This window comes from Eleutherodactylus coqui, chromosome 7 (assembly GCF_035609145.1).
Source record: "Eleutherodactylus coqui strain aEleCoq1 chromosome 7, aEleCoq1.hap1, whole genome shotgun sequence".
NCBI classification, from domain to species: Eukaryota; Metazoa; Chordata; class Amphibia; order Anura; family Eleutherodactylidae; genus Eleutherodactylus; species Eleutherodactylus coqui.
The window spans coordinates 106,357,118-106,383,216 of record NC_089843.1 but is presented as its reverse complement, the minus strand read 5'-3'; the positions used below and the strand labels follow the sequence as shown (position 1 = coordinate 106,383,216).

The 26,099-nt window shown below is 41.1% G+C and overlaps 1 protein-coding gene across 1 annotated transcript in view; it reads left to right on the top strand.

The window, feature by feature from the left end:
* Positions 1 to 26,099, top strand: part of WDR17 (WD repeat domain 17) — a 64,436-nt gene that overhangs the window by 14,006 nt on the left and 24,331 nt on the right. The window contains 14 exon segments of the mRNA XM_066574669.1: positions 378 to 506; positions 3,391 to 3,574; positions 4,318 to 4,548; positions 7,471 to 7,722; positions 10,975 to 11,097; positions 12,312 to 12,490; positions 16,269 to 16,437; positions 17,864 to 17,955; positions 18,157 to 18,239; positions 19,388 to 19,474; positions 22,076 to 22,240; positions 23,285 to 23,487; positions 25,274 to 25,423; positions 25,511 to 25,641. Of these exon segments, the coding sequence (XP_066430766.1) occupies positions 384 to 506; positions 3,391 to 3,574; positions 4,318 to 4,548; positions 7,471 to 7,722; positions 10,975 to 11,097; positions 12,312 to 12,490; positions 16,269 to 16,437; positions 17,864 to 17,955; positions 18,157 to 18,239; positions 19,388 to 19,474; positions 22,076 to 22,240; positions 23,285 to 23,487; positions 25,274 to 25,423; positions 25,511 to 25,641 (2,172 nt within the window). The 5' untranslated portion in view covers positions 378 to 383.

The following is a 26,099-nucleotide window of genomic DNA, read 5'->3' as shown; positions in this document are numbered from 1 at the left end:
TTCCATCTCCTGTATCTATTACATGTCTGTAGTACGGTTCCGTATTATGGACCAGTTGCAATACACTCGTCTGAAACAGGCCTTAAAGGAGTTTCTCACCAAGACAACCCTTCTTCATATGCTTTATTAGGGCATATAGATGTCATAGAGGGCAGAGGGTCCCACACTGGTCTGTAGGCCAAAAAACAGATAGAGAAAATACATTGGTTTCAGTGGCTCTCGCTATGGCCGACCTGGGGCGTCGTTGTATTATATTGATGCCTGCCATGTAATGCTACATTTCCCCTGCAGTGACACATACCTTACATATGCTATAAAGCTAAGTAACTGCATACATTTTGGAGCCAATCTTACATGATGTAATTCTATTTCTTTAGACAAAGATGTCACAAGTGAAACAAGTCGGGCTGCTGGCTGCCGGGTGCCAGCCATGGAACAAAGATGTCTGTGCTGCCAGTGGAGACAGATTTGCCTATTGTGCCACATTAGCTATTTATGTGTACCAGGTAAGTAGAGAAGAAACGTAGTAACCTAAAATGATGTAGTCATAGTGTGTGTATATATATGTATATGTATGTATATATAATATTTATGTACTGCATTCTGTCCTCTCTTGTGTTAATTTCTTTACATAGTTTTGTATTATCTGCAAATAATGATATTTTACTGCATAATTCTTCTACCAGGTCATTAATAAATATATATAAAAAAGAATAGGGCCCAAAACCAACCCCCACTAGTAACGGTGACCCAATCATCAGAGTACGCACCATGTATAACCGCCCTCTGCTTCCTATCACTAGTCCATTACCTTTGAGGTCCCATTTTTGGTATTCTGTAGGTGATTGCCTAGGCATACTATAGGATGGCTGCATTTCACACTATGTCTGTAGCATATATATAGTTATCTTATCTTAATACAACAAAAGTCTCCAGTGACAATGGGACACCCCACGGAGATGAAGAAATCCTCTGCCACAGCTGTCACAGCTGTAGCAGAGGATCGCGATGTTCTCTGTATGTCAATGGGGCTGCCACAGCTGCCGCCGGCCCCATTGACCACAGGTGAAACTCCTGGATGTGACAGCATTAAGGGGTTTCACATCCAAGGAACCCCCTGCTACAGCTGTCACAGCCGCAGCAGAGGATAGCGGGCAGCGCTCTTTTTGAGTGGATAAATGCTGCTAGCAGCGTTTTTTCCGCCGTGATGCCCATTTCGGTCACGCGAATATTTGAACGCATAACTAATGCGTTCAAAAATTCGTGCGTCAAAACCCCCGTGTGACTGAGGCCTAAGTTAAACTTTGCTACATTTGCACATATGCCAAATGCAGTTGCGTCTCAAGTTACAATATTTTCAGTATGCCAGTGGATCTGTGGTATATGATTGACTAGATTTTCCAGCCAATCAGAATGGACATTTCACTGGAAAATCACCTGTATTAGTGAAGTGCATGTACTAATTGGCTATCTTCTAGCGCCTCTCTACTAGAGATGAGCGAGCACCAAAATGCTCGAGTGCTCGTTACTCGAGTCGAACTTCCCGCGATGCTTGAGGGTTCGTTTCGAGTAACGAACCCCATTAAAGTCAATGGGCGACTCGAGCATTTTTGTATATCGCCGATGCTCACTAAGGTTTTCATTTGTGAAAATCTGGGAAATTCAAGAAAGTGATGGGAACGACACAGAAACGGATAGGGCAGGCGAGAGGCTACATGTTGGGCTGCATCTCAAGTTCCCAGGTCCCACTATTAAGCCACAATAGCGGCAAGAGTGCGCCCCCTCTACTGTCAGCATAAAGATTGTTCTCATCTGCCACAGCTGTAACAGCTGTGGCAGAGAAGAACGATGTTAGCCCATTGAATTCAATGGAGCCGGCAATACAGCCGGCTCCATTAAAAGCAATGGGCTGCCGGCGAGCGCGGGAGTGAGAGCCCCCCACACTGTCAGCATAACGATCGTTCTCCACTGCCACAGCTGTAACAGCTGTGGCAGGGAAGAACGATGTTAGCCCATTGAATTCAATGGAGCCGGCAATACAGCTGGCTCCATTGAAAGCAATGCGCTGCGGGCGATCGCGGGATGAATTTTTGGGAAGGGCTTAAATATATAAGCCCTTCCCTGCAATTCATCCAGAAATGTGTAAAAAAATATATATATATAAATATACCCACCCGGTCCCGGCAGACGGAGTTCAGCCGCGGCCGGCCGGCAGTTCTCTGAACTGCTCTCTGTAGTATTCAGCAGCCGGGGATTTAAAATCCCTGCCTGCTGAATGAGCTGCCTCTGATTGGTCACAGCCTGACCAATCAGAGGCAGCTCTCACTCACACCCATTCATGAATTCATGAATGGGTGTGAGTGAGAACTGCCTCTGATTGGTGAGGCTGTGACCAATCAGAGGCAGCTCATTCAGCAGGCGGGGATTTTAAATCCCCACCTGCTGAATACTACAGAGAGCAGTTCAAGAGAACTGCCGGCCAGACGCGGCTGAACTCCGGCTGCAGCGGAAAGATGAGTATACATTTTTTTTTTTATTTTTACACATTTTAGGATGATTTTCAGGTAAGGGCTTATATTTTTAAGCCCTTCCCGAAAATTCATCCCGCGCTCGCCGGCAGCCCATTGCTTTCGATGGAGCCGGCTGTATTGCCGGCTCCATTGAATTCAATGGGCTAACATCGTTCTTCTCTGCCACAGCTGTTACAGCTGTGGCAGAGGAGAATGATCTTTATGCTGACATATTTTTTTATTTTTTTTTTACACATTTTAGGATGATTTTCAGGTAAGGGCTTATATTTTTACGCCCTTCCCCAAAATTCATCCTGAGATCGCCGGCAGGCCATTGCTTTCAATGGAGCCGGCTGTATTGCCGGCTCCATTGAATTCAATGGTCAGTGCTTGTTTAATCGAGACGAGCACAGCGTGGTGCTCGTCTCGAGTAACGAGCATCTCGAGCACCCTAATACTCGAACGAGCATCAAGCTCGGACGAGTATGCTCGCTCATCTCTACTCTCTACCATACAGACCAGTATTACATGCTCTGTACTGCTCATAACCTGTGCAACAATAAGCTGCTCCTTTGGACTCCAGCTGAGGGCGGCTCCATTTGGAGACGAAATTGTGAGTGAATGCCCTGACGCAGGTGTGAATGGGCCCTAACTTTTACATAAACTATATAATGCAGGATAATTTGCATACATTTGTGAAAACACTTTATTATGGCACTTTCTTTAAGGGGGTATAAATCTATAGTTTTACTTTCTCTCTCATAGCAATCCGAGACTTGTACCAGTACAAGACCTCCACCCATAACAAAAAATTAGCACGAAGTTATCCATCTCTTTTATGCTTTCTAACCTACTAATATTCTCATCTCTATTCCACAAGCTTGATCACCGATACAATGAATTTAAGCTTCGTGCGATCATGTCAGAGCATAAAAAGACAATCACAGCCATCTCCTGGTGTCCTCATAACCCTGACATGTTTGCAAGTGCAAGTGCCGACAATTTAGTGATCATCTGGAATGTGGCAGAGCAGAAAGTGGTTGCCAGACTGGACAATACAAAAGGTAAGACGAGGAGCTGGAGCACAACTACACAGTATGCACCAAATTGTGACTCTCTCTGTGGCACCATCAATTTTGGTAACTGAAGTATGGCAGCATGATGCTAACTAAGCTTCTGTTGTGTTATGCAATTCGTGACTGCAACTTTTTCAGGACACAATTTGAAGTCTTCAAGCAAATGGCTGTGCACAAAATACACTATGTATAGTGTTGAGCGAACCAGACCAGTAGAACCCTGATCCAGGTCAAAATTTGCCAAAAGTTTGGTTCGGCACAAACCCAAACTGAGCTTTTAGCAATGTTCTACCCGAAAGAGGGTTCAGTTCACTCAACACTAGTCCTGAACACTGGTGTATAACACTGTCTAAGAGCCATAAAAGCCCTGTATAATACTCAGAGTGTTATAGAGGGTTTTTATGGGTCTTAGACAGTGATATACACCAGTGTTCAGGACTAGTGTTCAGTGCACTGAACCAGTAGAATCCGTGTTATATATCAACTGTAGGGATTTTGGTGAACTTTTGTTTCAGTTTGAACTAATTCGGACCAAACCAAACTTTTTGCAAAAGTTTGATGAACAGGTCGAACCAAACTTTCCAAAAGTTCACTCATATGGTGCCACTCTGGGTACCATGTTCTCTACTTTTAACAAAAGTCTGTTACATGTAACAAATAAAATAATTCCATTTAAATTGCCACAATTGTATAGCATGGTCTAATGTGGTGTTTTTATTTCCCATATCTAGGAATGCCTGCTTCTCTGAGTTGGTGCTGGAATTCTGGGGATGCGGTGGCATTTGTATCACACAGAGGTCCCCTGTATATCTGGACTATTTCTGGACTTGACAGCGGTGTGGCTGTCCACAAGGAGGCACATAGCTTTCTATCTGATATTTGCCTGTTTCGGTGGCATCCAAGGAAAAAAGGAAAAGTTGTATTTGGGCACACAGATGGGAGCCTGTCTATTTTTCAGCCAGGTAAAATGACAACCGCAAAAATAAATGTAACATAGACATGGACTGTTCTTATAGACTGGATACATGGAATACCGAACCTGTATGTCTGTATGGATGAGCTCCAGTCAACTAAAAATTATCCCTTCCACCCTCGTACTAAGATCAGCTCAATTTTTCTTTATCCTATTTAATATCGAGAAGTTAGGGTAGTCCCGGAGGTCAGACCCGCAATGATGTTATGGCAGGGTCTAGCAAAGCAATCCAGTTTACTCGAAAGTAGAAAAAAAAATCCTCAAAACTGGTCAAATTAAAAAAAGTTATTCAGAAAAGCAAAACCTAAGCAGTGAACGAACCTTCAGATTCCGCCTTCACACTCCAAAAAGAAAAGTAATGCTTACCTTGAATCCTTAGTATGATAAAATGCAAAAAACCCGCGCCATAAAAGAAACTTTTTTATTTAATAGCTACGCGTTTCAACACTAAATGTGTCTTTATCAAGCTAGTATAAATATACACAAATAAGCACATATATATATACACATCTTAATTACTCACAGCGGGTGACGCTTGGCGTTCTCGTGACAGAGAGTGTTTTCAGTAGGAGGGGTTTACTCTCACATGACTAATCACGTGGTTTGTTTTGGAACGCATGTGCGTCTCAAAGTTTAAAACAACCTTATTGTTCTTATATGTGTGCAAGTATGCACGATCTTTATCTGTTCACTGTTTTATTATATTATTTAAGCAGTTATCTTTAATGTCACCAGCTTCTAAAACATATTCCTAACTATATATAAAACTATAGAGAATATTTTTCTTGTATGTATATATATATATATATATATATATGTATAAATAAAAATAAAAAATAATAAAAACTTTCATTACTATAAAAAGTTTTTTTTATATCAATTAATATAATGATCAAATTGATAATTTTTTTATTTCTTAAAATTAATTTCTAATTTTTTTCTAGGACTTCGTTTAAGCCATTTGGCATTAGCGTGTTGAGGCGGTAGATCCAGTACATTTCTTTTGTCCTGAGTTTTGCTATGGAGTGTTGTTTAATTACTTCTTTAGAAACCAAATGGCCTAAAATGGCCTAATGCCAACACTCTACTGCATATTGACCAATTTACTTACAAATCAATACAAGTACTCATTTTATTGTTAGCATAAATGGAACAGCTTTCCATTAATCCATTATGGTTGGTTATATATTTGTATATACCTATAGACAAAACTGTATGCATATATATATATATATATATATATATATATATATATATATATATATATATATATATATATATATAGAGACATGCCTTATCATAAATCTCCTATTTCCTGACAAATAAATGCATGGAACTCTGTTTTTTGCCTCAGACCAAAGCAATTGACCCCACTATAATTTAGTGAACCATCATTGATACCTTATTAGCAACTCCCAACACTGGTAATTGCAGTAGTGTAGCACTTTTAATTGTTATTGCATTAACAGTGAGGAGACTGGAAAGTATATTAAACCTGTAGTTGGCAGGTTCATACCTTTAATAGACTTTCATTTACAACTACCGGTACTAAAAAAAAATAATTTTCCTTTTCTGGATCACTATATTCCTATAAGCGCTTATTGACTTATATGACGCATTCATAATATCAGTGACTTCAAACCAGTTTCACATGAGTGTTTCATGGGTGTGAGTGATCGTAACAGGATTGGATCCCATACTGCGAGATCAGGAAAATTATTCTAAAAGACTACCTTAGCAAAGGTTTTCCTATTCTCACAGGATGGATCTGATCTCGCCCCTGGATCTGAAATATATGGATCCGGCATGAAGCTTCTGCGTTACACATTTAGAACTAAGATGACAATTGTGTTAGCATTCCCGTTGTCAGTGGGGCTGATCAGACTGTATAGGGACACAAACATGTACAAGTAATCCGGGGCACCAAAGAGTTAAATTGTTACTATGATTAAAAATAGTCATCTGAAACGCGTCAGCAGTCACTGTGATTATTCTGTGTGGTTCTTTCCTCTAATACCCTAATTAGAGTTTGAAGTCCTAATTCCACTCCTTGGTGCGCTGGATTACCTGTACATATTTGCATATTTCTCACCGATCCCTACTGTGTACCCCTTACATGCAGCGATCAATGTTGAGGCTCATGAAATCTCAAAGGACGAGAGGGGGGCCATGGTAACCAAATGCCAGTCAATGCGGTCTGCATCTGCCATGGTTTCTCAGAGACAGGAACAGTAATGATACACTGCAGTAAAATATTATCTGAGTGATATATAGATCGCAGTTTCAAGTCCATCCTTATAGGAACATGAAAAAAAGTAAAAAAGAAAATCGTCCATAACAAAACACATAAAAATAGTTAACAAAACACTTTTTTGCACTCTTTTTCCCTTTTATTGGTTCTTTTAAAAACAAAATGCTTCTTTTGTTCATTTTACTTCCCAAAAAACACAATAAAATTGATAAAAAGTACCCTAAAATGGTACCAATAAAAACTACAGCATACCATTCAAAAAACAGGCCATCCCAAAGCTCTGTTGGTGGAAAAATGTAAAAAAGTTATCGGTCTTGGAATGTAGCAATGAAAAAAAAATGTTTAAAAAAAGGGGGTTTTATTGTTCAAAAGTGAAAAAAAATTATCATTTTAGTGGACTTTTATGTATCTCAAAATGGTACCAATAAAAACTACAGCTCACCACCCAAAAAAAAAACGTTCCCTTTTATGTCTATGTTGATGGAAAATTAAGTTATGGCTTTTGAAATTTGGAGATGAAAATCCCAAAAAATCATTGAATCCTTAGGTCCAACTAAGGGGTTAATGCAATTAATAAAGATTGCATGGGTTGATTACTTTTGCTTTCTGACCCCGGTTGCATTCTCCTGATAGTCTGCTCTTTTATACCAATTTTTCAAGGTTGTAAAAGTCAAAAACATGTTTTGAGGCCGGAGTCTCTGGAAGGAACAGATGAAGAAGATCCAGTGACAGCATTAGAATGGGACCCTCTTTCCACAGATTACTTGCTAGTTGCTAATCTCCATAATGGCATCCGGTTGGTAGACTCAGAATCTTTATCTTGCATCACGACTTTCAGTTTTCCCAGTGCAGCAGCGTCTGTTCAGTGTTTGGCGTGGGTCCCCACAGCACCAGGCATGTTTATAACAGGAGGTAGGTTTAACATTTTCTTATCTTCCAATACTTTAAAAAGCATTTCCTTGTGCTTTGCCACCACACAAACACAGATTGGACCCTATTCATAAAGTATGCATGTCCAACGATACAAAATAGCCATTTATATGCATTTAGGCTCTACCAGGTGCATGCAAAGTGCAGGTAGACAGTCATAGTGAGGTGGAGATCTACTGTGGCAACTCAGGAAGGTCTTGGGATCTACTTGGTACTGAGTTGGAATAAGACTTTGGAGTGGTGTGTGAGTTATGAGGGGCGTTGCTGGGAACTTAAAATACACTGTCTCAGGATGGTTAAAATTTACTAATTATATTCAGTGCTATAGGACATGGAGGACAGAGCACTGATCAGGCACAGTCATTGGCAAAATACACAACAATTACATCCAGTGACCCACAGGTGACATCTCTGACTGTAGATGTATTTTTTTCATCTTCTCCATTCCAGCCAGACCACCATGGTTGCTTCTTCCAGCCATGATTAGTTTCTGCAGATATTCCATTCAATTAGTACTAGTACCCGTGTAATGTCTACAAACTAATTGTGCCATTATAACTCCCAGCTCTTCATGAATGGAAGGAGAGACACAATAGGCAAACCTTTTGTACGCATTGCTTCTAGTCTTAATTCTCACCCAAGGATCTCTAGTCAAATCCAGTCTCCACTAGCAGATGAGCATGAAAACAACTTCACAGAGAGCCACCCTCATCCAATGTGGGCCGACCTCAAGTCAGAACTGCGGGTGGAGCAGGATGCAGGAGCAGACAACTGGGAGCTTGATGTGTTGAGGCTTATATTCAAAAGATGTGTTTTTAGGGCATGCTTAAAACTGTGGGTGTTGGGAATTAAAGGGATTGTTCCATCTTAGTGTTTCAGGGCTGAGACGAGGAACATACAGCTGTTTCCTGACCATCTCCCTGGGTATTGCAGAAACAAATGAGGCTTTATGTTGTTTCCATAATCCTCACTGATGTGAATGGGCGTTACAGCGTATTACTCGGGTGTTATGGAAACAGCCTCACTATTTCTTTACATCCAATTCACTTCAATGGGAGTTATGGAAACAGAGCAATGCTGATACCTCGGCTCTTTGCTTAACACCCAGCGAGGTGACTGGGAAAGAGATGCAGGTTTCTCATCTCAGCCATGAAACACTATAATGGAAATGCCCCTTTAACATGATTGTCTGGGGTAACGCATTCCAAAGAACTGGTGCAGTTCAGAAAAAATCTTAGAGACATGAGTGAGAGGTTCATATTAAAAGAGGAGTGAATAATCATTAGATCGAGTGGTCGGGCATCATAATTGTTAGGTGTAAATGCATGCAGCAACCAATCAGCGATAAATCAGTCATTTTTGCTGATGGGTTCTTTCATGCGGATCGGAAAATCATTGCCTGTCTGCTAAAAATCCTTTCATGTAAACAGGCATCATAACAATTTGGTTAGATAGAAACACGGTTATGATCCAACAAATGATCAAAATTACCCAATTATTGTTCAGTATAGGTGCATGCCAAGCAAGCGGTATACGATTGCTAGTTGACCGCTGTAAATATTCTCATTCCAATATATTTAGCAGTGTAAAGAAGCTTTTAGTGTGCGGGCATTAGCAGAACAGAGAGCAGAGGCAGGGTGGTAGACAGAGATGAGGGAGGAGGTATGGGGCGGTGCAGCACTATGGAGAGCTTTATGGATGACGGTGAACATTGTTTATAATTTTGTACAACTTAAAAACTGCCCCATAGTACAATTATTTTAATGAAAATACTTAAAGATTCATTTCAGGCTACTGACGATATAGAAAATTCTTTGATTCGTTAGCCATTTATCATAGTTTGTTGCTTTAATTAACTGACATCCAAACAAAGCAACTACATGTGGTTCATGAAACACTGGAGTTCAGCATGGGAACTGACCTTTCAAATTAAGTGTAAAATGCATCTGTATGCTATTAATTTTACTGCAATTATAACCCCCATATAGGGAGAGATTATTGACAAACTGTACAAAAACATTTAATTAGACCTTCAAATGGGAAATGAACATAGAAATGTAATAATCTACTAGATAAAACACTCAGTGAAAGAGTGCAACAGAAAAAACATCTCCACTGGGAGAACATACTGTATGATAACAAGACTCACATTAAGGTCGAATTCACACCAACATATTTGTGCGCGCGATATGCAGTGAATAGAACCCGTTGATATAAACAGTTTTGTTCATAAGCACGTATTTTGCGTGCACAATTACGTAGCGCAAAAAAGACACAGCATGTTCTATTTTCCAGGTAAATAGAACATATGGAACTAATTACACTAATTGGCCATTTCAACGGCTGGGACCGTGGTTGCATGTTTTTTTGCATGTTGTGAGACGGTGACCGGCAAGGTGCTGGAGGGAAGGTATATCTCGCCTAGGATGCTCTCCTATGCTGCTTTGGGGAGCGCTTGGGCAGATGCGTGCCACCGAGCAGCCTGGGCTCGGTGGAGGAAGCCGGCAGTATTGTGTTAGTAGCATTAAGCCACTAACATGTTGTAGTATGTAAGTGGCTCCAAGCCACATGATCCGGGCCGGCTTTTCCTGGAGTGACCAAAGTGAAGGGTGGGATGGTCACTCCCACGTACCAGGTGGGCCATATAAAGCCTGGGCCTACAGGGCCAGAGGGAGAGCTGAGACCTTTGCAGGTCTGAGAGTCCTGGCTGGCAGTGTGCAGGAGCCATTTGTTACCAGTGTGTAGACAGGGACGCTCCATGTATAGTAAGTGCTCAGACGAGCAGGATTTACGTTATGTTTGCCTGATGTTAAGGCCTGTCTTTTGCTTTTGTTTGCTTGGAAATAAACCCAGGCAAAGCCTGGACTAAAGACTTTATCGCAAGTGTCACTGTCTCTGACTGCTTATGCCCAGGTTGCTACCGATCCTAAACGCTAACCCCTCACAATGTGCAAATGCGCACGAGTTGTGCATGCAATAACTACAGTAAAAAACACAATGCCCAATGCACAAATACGCAGCGCAAATGTGTGTGTAAATGTGCATACACCTGCGGGAAACTGGTTCACACCACCACATTGCTCTATTGCAGGGCCCAGTCTTTGCTGGCTCTTCCTCTTTTACATTTCTCGTAACTAAAATTAGACCCGCAATTTCCCGACACCTACAGTATGTACTATTTGTATAAGTCATATATGTATAGACTGACGTATAAGAGGTTTCTAATATGCTCAGATTCCCAGGTTGGTGTCTTACGGGTATGGAATGTCTCAAAGACAACTCCTATAGATAACTTTAAATTGAAGAAAACTGGCTTCCACGCATTACATGTCCTTAACTCCCCTCCGAAGAAAAAAAGTGAGTACAAAAGGAAACTCTGTCTCCGAGTATGTATAGAACATTACTCATGCAATGCATTGTGTTATCTAGTACAGGTGATATGAGAACAGACTAAATGTAAGAATAGATTAATTTACACACTATAGACCACAGCTCTAGACTACGGTTGCAGCATGCTTGTCATGGTACAATGCCGGGCAACAACCCAAATTTCAGTTAAGACCCTCCTCATGTGCCCAATGTAAGATCAGTAGTAGTGTTTTCTATTCTCCTTATTCTGGAGAATGACTGCACATTGATGCCTCCATGAGCACCATAAGGGTCTTGTTTAAGAAATCTTCCTTCACCTGGGTGCTGAGACCATCCAACTTGTTACCAGCACACAGTTCAAAAGCCTGCCTTTCTGATGGTATGGGGTTGCATTAGTGCCCATGGCATGGGCAGATTACACATCTGAGCAGTATATAGAGGACTTGGGGTTGTACATGTAAAAGAAAAAGTGACTAATCAAACGAAGCCACATTTTGCCATTGCTCCTGTTCTGATGCTCATGAGACTATTGTAGGTGCTTTGATAGTGGACAGGGGTCAGCATGAGCGCTCTGACTGGTTTACGGCTACACAACTCTATTCTATTCTCTAGTCGGTTTTCTGACATCTTCCTATCATAGCTAGCATTAACATTTTCAGTAGTTTGAGTTACAATAGCTCTTCTGTGGGACTGGGTGAGACAGACCACACTTATCAATAAGCCTTGGGCAGCCATAACCCTGTTACCAGTTCACCGGTTGTTTTTCTTTGGGTCACATTTGGTAGTTACTAACCACTGCTTACTGGGAACACCCCACAAGACCTGCCATTTGGGATAAGCTCCAAGTAAATCATCTACTTGTTTACAATTCTGCCCGTGTCAAAGTTGCATAGGTCTTTACACTAGCCCACTTTTTCTGCTTCCAAAAACTTAACTTCAAGAACCGACTGTGCACTTGCTGCCTAATATATCCCACCAGGGGCCGTTGTGTCAAGATAATCAATACTTGAACTCCACGAATTAGTGATCTTAATGTTATGGCTGAAATATATATATCAGAGATTCTGGTAACTTATATAGTAAATGATGATAGGAGATAATAAGTTCTTGATTTTGCATGTTCATTAGTAAGATACACAAATTATGCGCTGATGTTTTACTGACATTAATTTTTTTGTTTTTGTTCTAATGAGCATTTTTAGCACATTCCCCTACGAAAAACCATCACATATCATCCACTAGTGAGGCTGTGCCACCTCCCACACTAACCCAGAATCAAGCTTTCTCATTACCTCCTGGTCATGCCGTCTGTTGCTTCATGGATGGAGGAGTCGGACTTTATGATATGGGTGCCAAGAAATGGGATTTCCTTAGAGACTTGGTATGTATCGTCTTTTAGTTTTCCATGATTGATCATCTGTTTACACCATCTGTATAATGCTGAATCAGATTAAAGGGGTTGTCTGACTTATTACACTTTTTTAAAGACTCAGTGAGGTATGTCTTATTTTACACCATTCAGTTTCCCCACCAATCCTATTCTGACACTTCCCACTACTCCTCTACTTCCTCTTTCCTCTCTACATGGACAAATAATCACTATAGCCAATCACTGGCCACAGCAGGGACCCACTACAGCCAGTGATTGGCCTCAGCGGTAAAATGTTCATGTTGAGAAGGACAAGGAAGTATAGACATGGTGAGGAACCCAGGAAGTATCGGAACTGATTGGTGGGGGATCAGTAAGGTGAGTAAGGGACCTTTCCCATGGGCCGAATTTTTCCACGTTCTGCACTGCAAGCCACGGTAAAGCATGGCCCAAAATCCGCACAGATCCATGTTGATTGAAATGCATACTGAAAATGGCTTATTTCTGACAGCAATTCCTTGCCAAAATCTGCAGTGAGACTTGTGGATTTTGGCATGTAATTTGCAGCAGTGGATTAAGGTGCAGATTTGCAGTATAGAATGCGGAAACATTCTGACCAAGTAAAAGGGCCCTATGATTTATGTGAATTTACATGATTGTGAGCATTTTTAAAGGGAATATGTCATCAGAAAATTACCTATTATTATATAAATGACATTTTTGTGTTAAAGATATTTTTTAAGCATTTTTGGTGATTTTTTTTTCAGTCAAAATCCGTATTTTCAAACAAATCCTAAAATCCTGCATTTTTCACACTGACCACAGAGTCTAATACTAGTCTGTAACTTCTTGATCTGTAGAGAAAACTTTGCAGCAGTCATCTGATAACATCAAAGGCACGATTACACTGAGAGGCAACACCTATATGTATATAACACAGGATTCACCATTCACTATAGGTGATCAGATGTGACTATCTACTCCCCATCCCTTCACAATGACCTCTGCACAGGTCACAGAACATGTCTAGAACAGTCTCCATACAAGTCAATGGGTCCCTCCTGTCCATTGTGTGAATGGCCCATGAAGCTGCTGTAAAGAATATCTCTCAATACTGTTATATGTAGCTCAGGAAAGACGACTGCCCCCATAGTTATATATAGAGGATTGAATAAAAATGTATACAATCAGGAAACAAAAACAAATTTAAAAAATGAAAAATGTTTCTCAGTTTGGTTTTAATTAAAAGAAACAACAACATCGGCAATGAATGACTGTTGTTTGCATGCTTCTATACAGAGCGATGGTTCACTTGTTCAATTTCATGGTCAGCTCCCAGAACAACAATTGCCTCTATGCACAGAAAGATAAAGGAACCTGCCACTTCTCTACAGCACCATAAACTAAGTTTTTTTATACTCACCTGCTTCCTGGTTTCCGTGATGTCCCTCTCTGAAGTCTGCGTGCCAGGTCTTTTCACAGTGCCATGTGCACACCTATGTGGACTTGTATGGGAGAGCACAAGCACAACACTGTGAAAATAGTAAAATATACCAAATTTGACTCCCTGTCGCCTCCCCTAACAGCACCATAACATAGTGCTGTAGGGAGGTGGCAGGTTCCCTTTAAAATCACAAAGGTGAGGAAAACAACAAAGACATTATTCACTGAAAAAGCCAAAAATACAATACCTGAAGGTCTGCAAAGCAGACATGGTCGCCATAGGCACGATCACCATAAGGCAGGCACAATCGCCACCAGCACAATCGCCGTAGGGCAGGCGCAATGGCCATAAGTCCCAAAGATATGCAGTCAGCCAGACAATATAGTGTGGAGGAGCAACTTGTTCATTGCAGGCTAATATGCAGTCACCCACTCAACCCAGCCTAGATTGGGGAGGAGTGACTGCATATAATAATAGCCTGCACATGTGAATGATACCAAAGATGCCAGCCACAGATGGACGGTGACCCACCGTACAGGATATCAACCCTCACTGATCTAACAGCGGGTTGCCCTGTATCTCTAAGGTGGGCCACACTGGCTGACATCCTGGGCTCCCCCAACAACTAGCAAACTGCATACAAAAGTACTAATGCATACTAATAAAATGCGGGTGTTGGCCATTGCGCCTGCCCTATGGTGATTGTGCTGGTGGCGATTGTGCCTGCCTTATGGTGATCATGCCTATGGCGACCGTGTCTGCTTTGCAGACCTTCAGGTATTGTATTTTTGGCTTTTTCAGTGAACCAGGTTCCCTTTAACCAGCGACTATTTTTAGGAGAGCAGAAACAAAGCAACTAGTGAGTAAATTATCTCTTGTCACTCAGTTGGTGGTCGTAATTACACAGAACAACTGTTGCTTATATTTGCTCTATGTAGGGACTATCCGGACAATAGTTATCCTGTAAAAAAAGCCACCCTTATGGCCCTTTTACACGTGACGATTATCGTTCAGAATTCTTCTAATTCTCGCGCTCCCAGGGAAATTTGGACGATAATTGTCCCACATAAACGTATTCAGGGAATGAACGATTGAGTGATTGTTCAGTCGTTCAGCTCCTGCATGCGGAAAACTGAATGAGGCGCCGTTCCCTGTAAACAGCAGTGACTGACTTGAGCGACTGTCTGCTTACAGTGAATGGAGGCCGGCGGGAGGAAAAGAGCGCTCCTTGGCCACGCCACCTCCATGCTGGCCGCGCTGTGAGGAATGCTAACGATACTCCTGTGCAACAGCAGAGGAAGGAACATCACTGGGACGAGTGACGGGCATCATTTGCCTGACCACTTGCCTCGTGTAAATGGACCATTATTCAATATACAGCTTGAAGCAGCAAGCCCAGATAATAATAGTCTGATATTTCCTTTTCTGTAGAGATCACTATTCAGCGGTTATCGCTACTGGCAGGAATACAGCGGGAGGTAACACCTCTATTATATAGAACACAATCCACCATTGTCACGATCTTAGTAGGTGATAGATACAGCTCACCTCTTCCTCCAACTTCCCTTTCCATGCCCATACCACTATATATGTAATATCCCAAAATCAGAACATTTAACCTCCCCCCAAAAAAACTCAGAAATACCCCCAAAATGTCTGCAGTTCCATTCACGGGTTTGTTCCACCAAAATTAGGACTTTTAGCATGTATGCATGTCCCAAAGCAGCCTCACAACACTTGCCCATTGTTTCTTCTGTTGGGTAGTTTCTGTCATGGTTTCCGACATAGATGCCAGAAAAAATAATAAAGCATGCTGTGCCATCTCTTCCATTAAACTGATGGAAACCATTACAGAAAGCGGATGGAACCTACTGTAGTCAATGGGATCTGTCAGGCACTGACGGCTTCTGGAATTTTGACATATCTGGTGTTTCACTTTATTCTCTTTCCTTTGTTCCGTGGCAAAACAGAGGATGGAAATCTGGTCAGAGTCACTGAGCTCTTTTTTGACTCATTCACTTTAAGCATCAAAATTAATGGGATCTTCTGCATATAAATATCCAATTGTCATTCTCATATACTGAGGAGAACGTTCTTTGGATGTTGGTGTAATAGGAACAAAATTACTGAAGTGTAATCCAGCCCATATAAATGATGCAACTGCCCATCTGTGCACATAGGAGGAGCTGATGATCAGCAACCCTTATGTCACGTCTTCCAATTACTCTACTGACCCTGATGTCTGGTGTTGTTGGGTTGGCTGAATATGGGGCTGTTGAATGCCACAATGTACATGATGTCACCTAAATGATTCTTATATTGATTGGCATTCCTTGTATTCCACAGGGCCATATTGAAACTATCTTTGACTGCAAATTCAAACCAGATGATCCCAATTTACTTGCTACGGCATCATTTGATGGTACAATAAAGGTCTGGGATATCAACACATTAACAGCTGTATATACGTCACCGGGGAATGAAGGGGTTATTTATTCACTATCCTGGGCTCCAGGTATGTGGCCAACAATAATGTAGTACTACGTACGAAAATAAAATACCTTTTTCTTTTTTTAATAAAATTGTTTTCCACCACCATCTTTTGACCCCCATCACTTTTTCATTTCTGCATAAATGGGGCTGTGTGAAGGCTCATTTTTAGTGAGCAGTGTAGTTTTTATTGGAACCATTTAAGGGTAAATATGACTTTTTGACTGCTTTTTATTCTTTTTTTTCTGGGAAACTGAATGACCAAAAAAAGTGCATATTTTTTTCTGATGGCATTCAGGGCTCGGTCACACGAGCAACATTTTTTGTTTTTTCATGCATGTATAGGTGCGATTTTAAAATTGCATATATATAGAACCAATGGTTTCCAATGGAAGTGATCATGTGCGAATCTTACATGTGCTTAAAATTCGCAACTGCAAAAGATAGAACATATGGGTATCAATGGATGCGGTCACATGATTTTTTTATGCGCGAAGTGCTTTTTTTTTCACGCACCTATACACAAGCGTAAAAATCATTTGTGTGACTGAGCTCTCCACATGTAGGATAAATGATGGGATACTTATAAACTAGACCTTTACAGACATAGCGATGACAATTTTTTTATTTACTTTTTTGATGCAACGACTGGTAAAAGGTTTTTTAAGCTTTTCATATTTTAATTTTTTTGTAATTAAAAAGTCTTTATTTTATTAAATTTTACTATTTTTTAGTTCCCATAGGGGACCTGAACATGTGATTGTTTGGTCGCTTATACAGTATAATGCAATACTACAGTGCTACATTACACTGTATTTTAATAGGCTTCCTACTAAAGATGTGCCACAGGCATGTTTTAATAGGCAAACAATCACAGAAGCCTTGGGGGCCTTTAGAAGTTCCCAGGCTGCCATGATACCCAGACAGCACCCTGTGATCTCATTATGGGAGGGAGGCTTTTGGGACATTTATATGCTGCTGTCAGAATTAACAGCCATGATCAGTGTTATCTCCAGCTGTGTATTGGCTCCTGAGCCCACTCCATACACAGCATATACTGTGAACATCTATATATATATCCTAACTGCAAGGGGCATATGTATGTCTAATAGTAGAAGGATGGGGACCCTGTTCTTGGCACCCCCTCAAATCAGCTTTTTGAAGGAGCCCCGATGCTCATACTAACACTGCAGCCTCTTCATTATTGACGCTTAGGTTCATATTGGACAATGTAGTATGTACCTTTCATAGCGGCTGCGCTTGTTACTGTAGCCTTGCCACTTCATAGGTCCCTTCCTCTAATAGTACATATTAATAAATTATCATAAATCATTTAATGTGATAAATACGTTATTAGACTTGACATTTGTAAGGGAGCAAATACTCTTTCGCAGCAGCATATTTTATCTTTGTTATGCCACATGTCTAACTCTTGCCTTCACCATGCATAGGAGACTTGAACTGCATAGCGGGCGCAACATCCAGGAATGGGGGTTTCATCTGGGATGTAAAGAAAGGAAAAATGATAACCCGATTCAATGAGGTAAGAGCACATGCTCTCTAAAGTGAGACAACATGAGCAGAGAACAGTAGTGAAGTTGCATGCTATTGTTATCCTTGGCGCACCACAGTGGCGGTACGTTGTACTATATGCACCATCAGATAAACTGCGACTTCCTGTATCTATAAATACGGTTTTACTTATACCTAATTCTAATATGTTACATACTATTTTTCCTTATAGCATGGGAAAAATGGAATTTTCTGCATCTCATGGAGTCACAAGGACTCTAAGCGCATTGCCACCTGTAGTGGAGACGGATTCTGGTGAGTTTTTGCTCATAAAGTGTATACCTTTTGTCCTGTGCAATTTTGGGGTTTATTCAGTACAGTTAAAGAGCTTTTTACCAACATACACGTTTACTATCATACACACTATGTTCACCCACTTCCTATGTAGGCGCCATTTGAAGATAGGCACCTTCGCGTCTCCATTACATTTTTAGCTTTCTGAGGCCAAAATGGGCGGTTCAGAGCTTGCCGATGTTATGGGAATAAATCATATTCCGGAAGATTTCACTGCTTTGCTCCAGATTGGTTATAATGAGAAGCTTCATGCATGAATATATGTATTTGAACTCACGCATGCTATCCGTCAGCCCCAATACCCTTCTAGTTTATTGAAAGGAAGTACAATACAGATATACTGAATATGACGCACCAATTACATGCACGCCTCCAACATCATAACAACTCATGATTGGCCTAGTATGTAATGACGCTAATGATAAACATATGTTTACGCCCCAGGTGTATGTCACTATGTGAACACGTAATTCCTATATACCCAAGTAGCATAGACTATTAATATTCCAATCTGGACTGAAAGTATGCAGTCAGAGATAAAAAGTTACTCTCCTTGGTAGCAAGCTATGGGAACCGTACTTGGGAGCTTCAACTTCTACTTGTACATACCAGCCTATAATATTGAGCTAGTTAACCATTTAACTGCTAGCTATTTCCTATGAAGGGGTGAATATATGAAATATATATATTTGCCTAGGCTGATATAAGAAACACATTTATATTATTATTATTACAACACCATCATGTGGCATACGGAAGATACTGCCCATGCTTGTCCTGTGCTCTTAGGATGGCACAACGGAGCATGCGCACTTCAGTAGCACTACTATATACCACTATGGTAAATGGAAGGGAAGAATTGTGTCTTGTGGTCCTGGATCAGCATGAACTACAGCAGGGTGTATGTAGTGACCCCAGGGCTCAAAGACTGCTAGGAAACTACAGATTACTAGTTTCTTTCTTCTAGGGACATGTTCACGTAACCTAAATATTGGCTGACTTTAATACATTTTAAGTGCTTTCATATGAAAAATAATGGCTGTGGCGGGAATGCCTGCGTATTACAAAGACTGGATGTAATTAGTAACTGATGCCTGTAATTGTTTCAGCATTATCCGGACAATTGACGGTAAAGTTCTGCACAAGTATAAGCACCCAGCAGCTGTTTTTGGCTGCGACTGGAGCCAAAACAACAAGTAAGTATTATACGTTGTTAGCTTTCTATATACTGTACTGCTCTGCCATGTGCATTCCCTTAATACATCCTAATAAAATAATGTAATTACTGTATGTAACCCTAGGAATGCATTCTGTGGAGAACCTGCTCTCTGCACTTGTCTCTCTACATTGGGAACAATGGGGCGCTGATAAGACTTTGGCTTTTCTTTTTTTCACCTACTTTTAGACTAAGGGCTCATTCACATGACCGTATCTGCAAAACGCTGTGGGAGTCTCGCACCGGTATACCGGTCTGTGTGAACCGGCAAAGACCGCATATGGCAGCGAGTGCACTGAGCATGACCAAATATCTCACACACCCGTCATGTGCGGTGTGGCAGTATCATTTTTTTTTGTTATTCCCCGCTCTGTTTTATAGCAGAGTTGCTCTTGTATCATTGCCCATCTGCAATGTATTGTGTATGGGCAGCGTTGTATACAAAAGTATAGGGCTCACACAGTGTGTTACAAATAGAGCATGCTGCGATCTATCTCTCACGAGTATCTACACGCGGCGTTTACACACGAATGTGAACGGATCAATGAAAGTCCATTTACTTTCATTGGCTCCATTCACCCCGTGTCATGTGGCCATGCATAATATGAAAAAAAAAGGTTTGGTACGGTGTTAGCCAGTAGAGTAAAGTGTGATTGTTCACAGTAAGTGAAACCAAGTAATCTTGTAGATATGATATCTTGGAACCAGTTTCATTTAGACCTGATGAAGTGTCGATAAGAAGAATTACTTGGTTTCTCTTACTGAAAACAATCACATGGCCGTGCATCGTGGCCATAATACGAGCCAAAATCATGGTCATGTAAATGGGCTCTAAGGGTCCTTTTAGACGAGCCATTCTTGTTTGAATGAGCGAGTGACATTACCTCTATCTCGTTCGCACTCGTGCAGCCTCCTTAGACAGTTAAACATATTGTTGGCTCGTTCAAATAAGAATGGTTCAGTTCCTGTATAAGTGGATCTAAAAGGGCACTGATTATTTATATTTATTAGTAGATCTTGAGTGAACATGGTCTCCAAATGTCCAGGCGAAAGCAACTGAAATGAAGACAGAAATTGGAAGATCAGGGGACTTGGGCTGGTGTTTCAGAACTTTGAAGTGGAGATCTCCCCACCTTGTGAGGAGCGGAACTGCCTTGAAGATCCCGTTCCAGCGTTTTCTTCAATGTTTGGAAACCATGTTCACTTCAGATCTTTCCAAAACTTAAAGGGAACCTTGGAACAGCACTATTAACTTGGCTATGGTGCTGTTCAGAGGGATGACGGGGAGATGAGGGATGCATTTTCTATACTCACCTGCTTCCCCATTCCCACGGCGTCTACTGGTGAAGTGCGCACTCAGTCTGAAAATCTGACTATTTTCAGACCACTGTGTGCGCGCTCTCCCATAGAAGACTTCCTTTAATAATCATAAAACTACAACTATGAAATTTAGGCCAAACACATAAAAAAAAACATAAACTTTGATGTGATAAAAGTATTATTAGTTGAAAAGTAGGTGACATAGGAAAAGCCAAAGTATTATCAGCACCCCCTCATAAATCTAAAAATACCGATATAGCTAAATGTAACTTATGATAACTTTCTTGACTAGCTTTCTTATTACAAGCCATTAAAAAGCTATTGCTATCTTATCTTAATGCAACAAACCCCATTATAAAGCTATTGAAAGGGGACCAATAGATTTTGGCACAGTAAATTATCTTAACACCTTAAAAAAGTTTCTCTGGACAAATACTATGGATAACAGATAGATCATCAATAGTTATTCACTGGGGCTCCACCACTCCGAATCCTTGGTGATCAGCTAATTGTCCATTCGCTCTCACTGTAGCGTGGCCGGATATTGTCATCAGGGTTGGAACAGGAAATCTCAGAGATGGCAAAGATGCCAACTACACTTCCAGCTCCGACCCCAATTTTCCAGGCAAATTCTATTGATGACCTATCCTAAAGATAGGTCATTAGTTGATCACCAGGGACACAACTCAGGATCCACAGCGTTCAACTATTGTTGACCTGTCTTCAGGATAGGCAATCAGTAGTATTTGCCTGAAAAAACCCTTGAAGAGTTAAGTTATACTTGGCTACATCAGTAAGCAGTGGATTGAAAGACATTAAAGTCAGTTATGATGCTAAGTAAATTTCTGATTGACACTTCATGGCGTGGTAGGGTCATATTATGCTTGGCAACCTCTTGTATACAGATGCATTAGTCTTAAGGGAGTCTGTACTGATGAGATTCTTTTTAAACATTACTTATAAATGCCAATAGATTCTATTAGCTCGACCATTACCATTAAGGAGCTATGCTGGTGAGAACATATATCGATGTTACAGACATACATTGGGCTGGGACCACTACTTCACCATTAGAACAGTCCCCCATAGTTTTATTTTGACTATTTCTAGATAAACACAGACAGAGAATATAATGGGATAGACATAATATATCTGCACACTCTTCACCTTATTATCTACAGAAATGTAAATCTATGGTTGTTAGTGAAGCAGGAGCAAAATCAAGAATATTTTTTTGTTTCTTCCACTGTTTTGCATTCAGAGATATGATTGCAACTGGCTGTGAAGACAAAAACGTCAGAGTATATTACTTGGCCACCAGCTCTGATCAACCCCTGAAGGTTTTCACCGGTCACACTGCCAAGGTGTTCCATGTACGGTGGTCTCCTCTTAGAGAAGGAATTTTATGCAGTGGCTCAGATGATGGGTGAGTTGGAAACTTCAAATTTAGTGACAATTTGATGATTGGTAATATGTATTTTCAGATTAATTGGGAAATAATAGTATTATTTTGTTCAGAGACCTGGTATTTGAAGTTAATCACCTTAGGGCTTATTCACACGAGCATTTTCATGGCTGGCCGATATACGCAACCATGGCCGATTTTCCGATGCATAAAAACGACCCTCTCGAAAAGATAGCGCATGCAGTGCGCATTCCGGACAGCCGTTTTTACACTAGCCGGAAAAGATAGCTCTGGAACTATCTTCTGGCCGGAATATGACGGCCAGTCCCATGGATTCCTTTGGGAGCTGCCGAAAAAGGGAAGTGGGAAGGAGTTTAGCATAGGCTCTGCTAAACTCCCTCCCCCTTTCCGCCTCTTGTGGGCTGTTGGCAAAAGGGTGCAGGATGGAGCAGGAGATTAGCACACTAGCTCCCGCCCCCTCTCTTTGCCGACAGCTGGCAAGGGGCAGAGAGGGAAGCTAAACTCTCTCTCCCCGCCCAACGGTATTCTGAGTGCAGCGTATACTTGCCCCACCTGGCCCTCTAAACAGGCGCATAAATGGTCACGGCTGCCTCTCGTTCATGTGATTTTCGGACGTGCTGCATTTTAGTGGGTACCTTCATGTAGAGCTTTATGAAATTCCAACATTTAAAGTAATTGTTCTTGATCTTATTCTAGTCTTATAGGAAGATAATGATATGAGATAAATGCTTTTGGAATCTAAAGATAGTTATAGACATGTAATAAATATTAGCCATCAGTTCCTCCATGCTTGCATTTTCAGCTTGGCTGTCTGTACAGGATATTTTATTAGGAGGAGGTAAGCAAAGTGCTTAACAGGGAAGCATGAAGAAAGTTCACCGAGAGTCGGACACGACTAAATGGATAAATTGATTGACTAAAACAATTGGTTACGTTAAAACCAATTTGACAGATCTTTGTTTCAGGGAAGCATTGGGCAATGCTCCAGTCTGTATTTCTGAAATAGACAAACATGTGATCCTTACATTATAATATCCCTTACAGAACGGTAAGGATCTGGGACTACACACAAGATGCTTGTATAAATGTTCTCAGCGGCCACACTGCCCCAGTCCGGGGATTGATGTGGAATACAGAAATACCATACCTTCTGATCTCTGGAAGCTGGGATTACACTATACGAGTATGGGACACCAGGGATGGAACATGTCTGGACACTGTGTATGACCATGGGGCAGATGTATATGGTATGTTGTTTCTATCCACTATTTTTAATGTAGTACTTTAATCTAATGTTTTTATAATCCTTCCATTGCTTGTTGGTAGATACAGTGCAGAGATTTACTTAAATCAGAATTTCATAAGTTGGTCTTCTTAATACATTTGGCACATTTTACTCCAAGGTACTTTGGATTAAGAGGCGCAGACCTCCTAAGAAATTTGGCAAATCTTTTGGCTGTCCAGAAAAGCAAATCTACACCAGTTATAAGCTAGTAGATTTGTGCTATAATTTACAAAAACTTCTGTTAGACATTATAATAAATATGTCAGCTCACAAGACAAGCTTTCTTTCTTAAGCCCGCCTATTTTTGAAAATCAGACAGAGTAAAGCAGAAAAATGCACAATTTTTTGTGCAAATATTGCATGTGTCAAAATTTGCTATTCTTTATACCAGAAAACTGAGGCAAGTAGCTCAGTAAATATCCTCCTTTGTTGATGTTAGGCGGTTGTCCCATAGGAGACATTGACGGTATATATCACCAGGATGAGCCATCATTTGGAGGAAGGGGGGACCTGACCATGATATGACAACACCCCTGGAAAGCATTGTGCCGCCACCTCTCCTTGTCGGCTATGCTCTGCTCATAGGAGCACACATAGTCGACCCAATTTAGTCAATGGCTGACCATTAGCTTCCCTTCAAGAACTGTATAATTCAAAAGGGACAAAATGGGACAATATGGCTGCACATATCAATGCAATATATCTGTAATAAAAGTAAAAAAAATGTGCCAATTTTATGGGTCTTTTTGGGGGGACAATTATTTTTAAATTACCTAAAGGGATTCTGTCAGTAAAATGAAAAAAATTATACTCACTTGCATCCTGCCCTGCATCCCTGTACCAGTCTAACCTGTGAAAAGAAAACAGTTAAAAAACAAAGCAAACTCACTTAACCCCATTGTACTTCCTCCCTCCCTTGTTTACCTGGCGCGTGAGGGATCATCTCCTCAGAGAGTCGAGTGCGCAAGCGTGCCGGGAAGGGGGACGCATGTGCACTTGCCGTCGACTATCTGAAGACGTCTGAGGTTAGACACTGCCAGACCAATTAGTGGGTGACGCGTCGACAACCGGCCCAGGTGGCAGGACTTGCCATCCAGCAGTAGTCAAAGCAGGGGCAGAAGCTGGAATTTAGCCAGCTTCTGCCCTGCGATCGGACGGCTGCAGGAGGGACAGGAGAAGAGCAGCAGCTTCCCTGTGAATGACCCCGTAAGGCATAGGTGAGTATAATTTTTTTAAATTTTTCTGACGGAACCCCTTTAAGGGCGCCCACCCACTGGCGATTTTTTTCCCTGCGAAATTCGCAGCATTTTTTTCTCTGCAGTGGTCTATGGGACTTGTAATGTTAAAATCGCGATCGCACAAAATCGCAATTTACCGCGAAATCGCGATTTTGCGCGATCGCGATTTTAACATTACAAGTCCCATAGACCCCTGCAGAGAAAAAAATGCTGCGAATTTCGCAGGGAAAAAAATCGCCAGTGGGTGGGCGCCCTAAGAATGAAATATTGTTAGACAGACAGAAAGAATTATTTGTTAGCTAATAACAATAAATTAGTTATAGGCCAATTCACTACTGTGGGCCAAGTCCAGATAATCCTTAGGATCGGTGAGGTCCTCGTTACTGGTTCTCACTAGTATGACTCACTATCACACAATAAAAGCATAAAAGTGTGTTTTGAGACAACCCTATAAAAGCTGATAGATTTTTATATTTTCTGTGTTTCACCCCTGATGTTGATATTACTCAGGTCTAACATGCCATCCCAACAGACCATTCACTATGGCATCTTGTTCACGAGATTCCACTGTGAGGCTTTGGTCACTGACGCCATTGATTTCACCTCTGCAAATAAATATCCTGGCAGACCGTCCTTGGGAAGAAATAATTGGGAACACCGGTAAGTTATCATCTTATTTCTTATTACTGAAGGATTTATATCTTATGAGGCTTATTTGTTAACATCTTTGTTCTCTTCATCTGATAGATCGTGCCATGGAGCCTGGTGCACCACCCTTACTATGTGGGAAAGTATCTCGGGATATTAAACAAGAAGTGGACAAACTGACCGGCAATCTGAGAAGCAAGAAATTACGATGGTTTTCAGAATGTCTCTCTGTAAGTCTCATGTTCTTACAAAAGAAACACAATAGATGTCATTAAGCTGCTATGATCCAGGAGCAACGCTACTCTTGTCCATGGATCCCACACCCCATGGATGAGTAGTGCTCCATTTGGAAGACAACAGCCATGTTTCTCTATTCTCATTAATCCTGAACCTAATGGTCTAGAAACCCTTCTAATTCAGCAAATGACAAATAAGTCAACCTGTTAGGAATCACATAGCACAAATGTTTGGCATGTGGTCTTGGGCTTGAAACACAAACCATTGTAAGCTTACATTGGCAGTTTAATGCTACTGCTGCTGCTACAATATAACAGGTTGGATCCCCAACTGATCCGGAAGAGAAGACAGATGTGCTTCCTACCTGCTTCTGTCTTTTCCATTTCAGCTTACGTACCTCTTATTGAGTGTTGTGTAGTATATAAAGGCAGTGATTCTACTTCTATTGGTG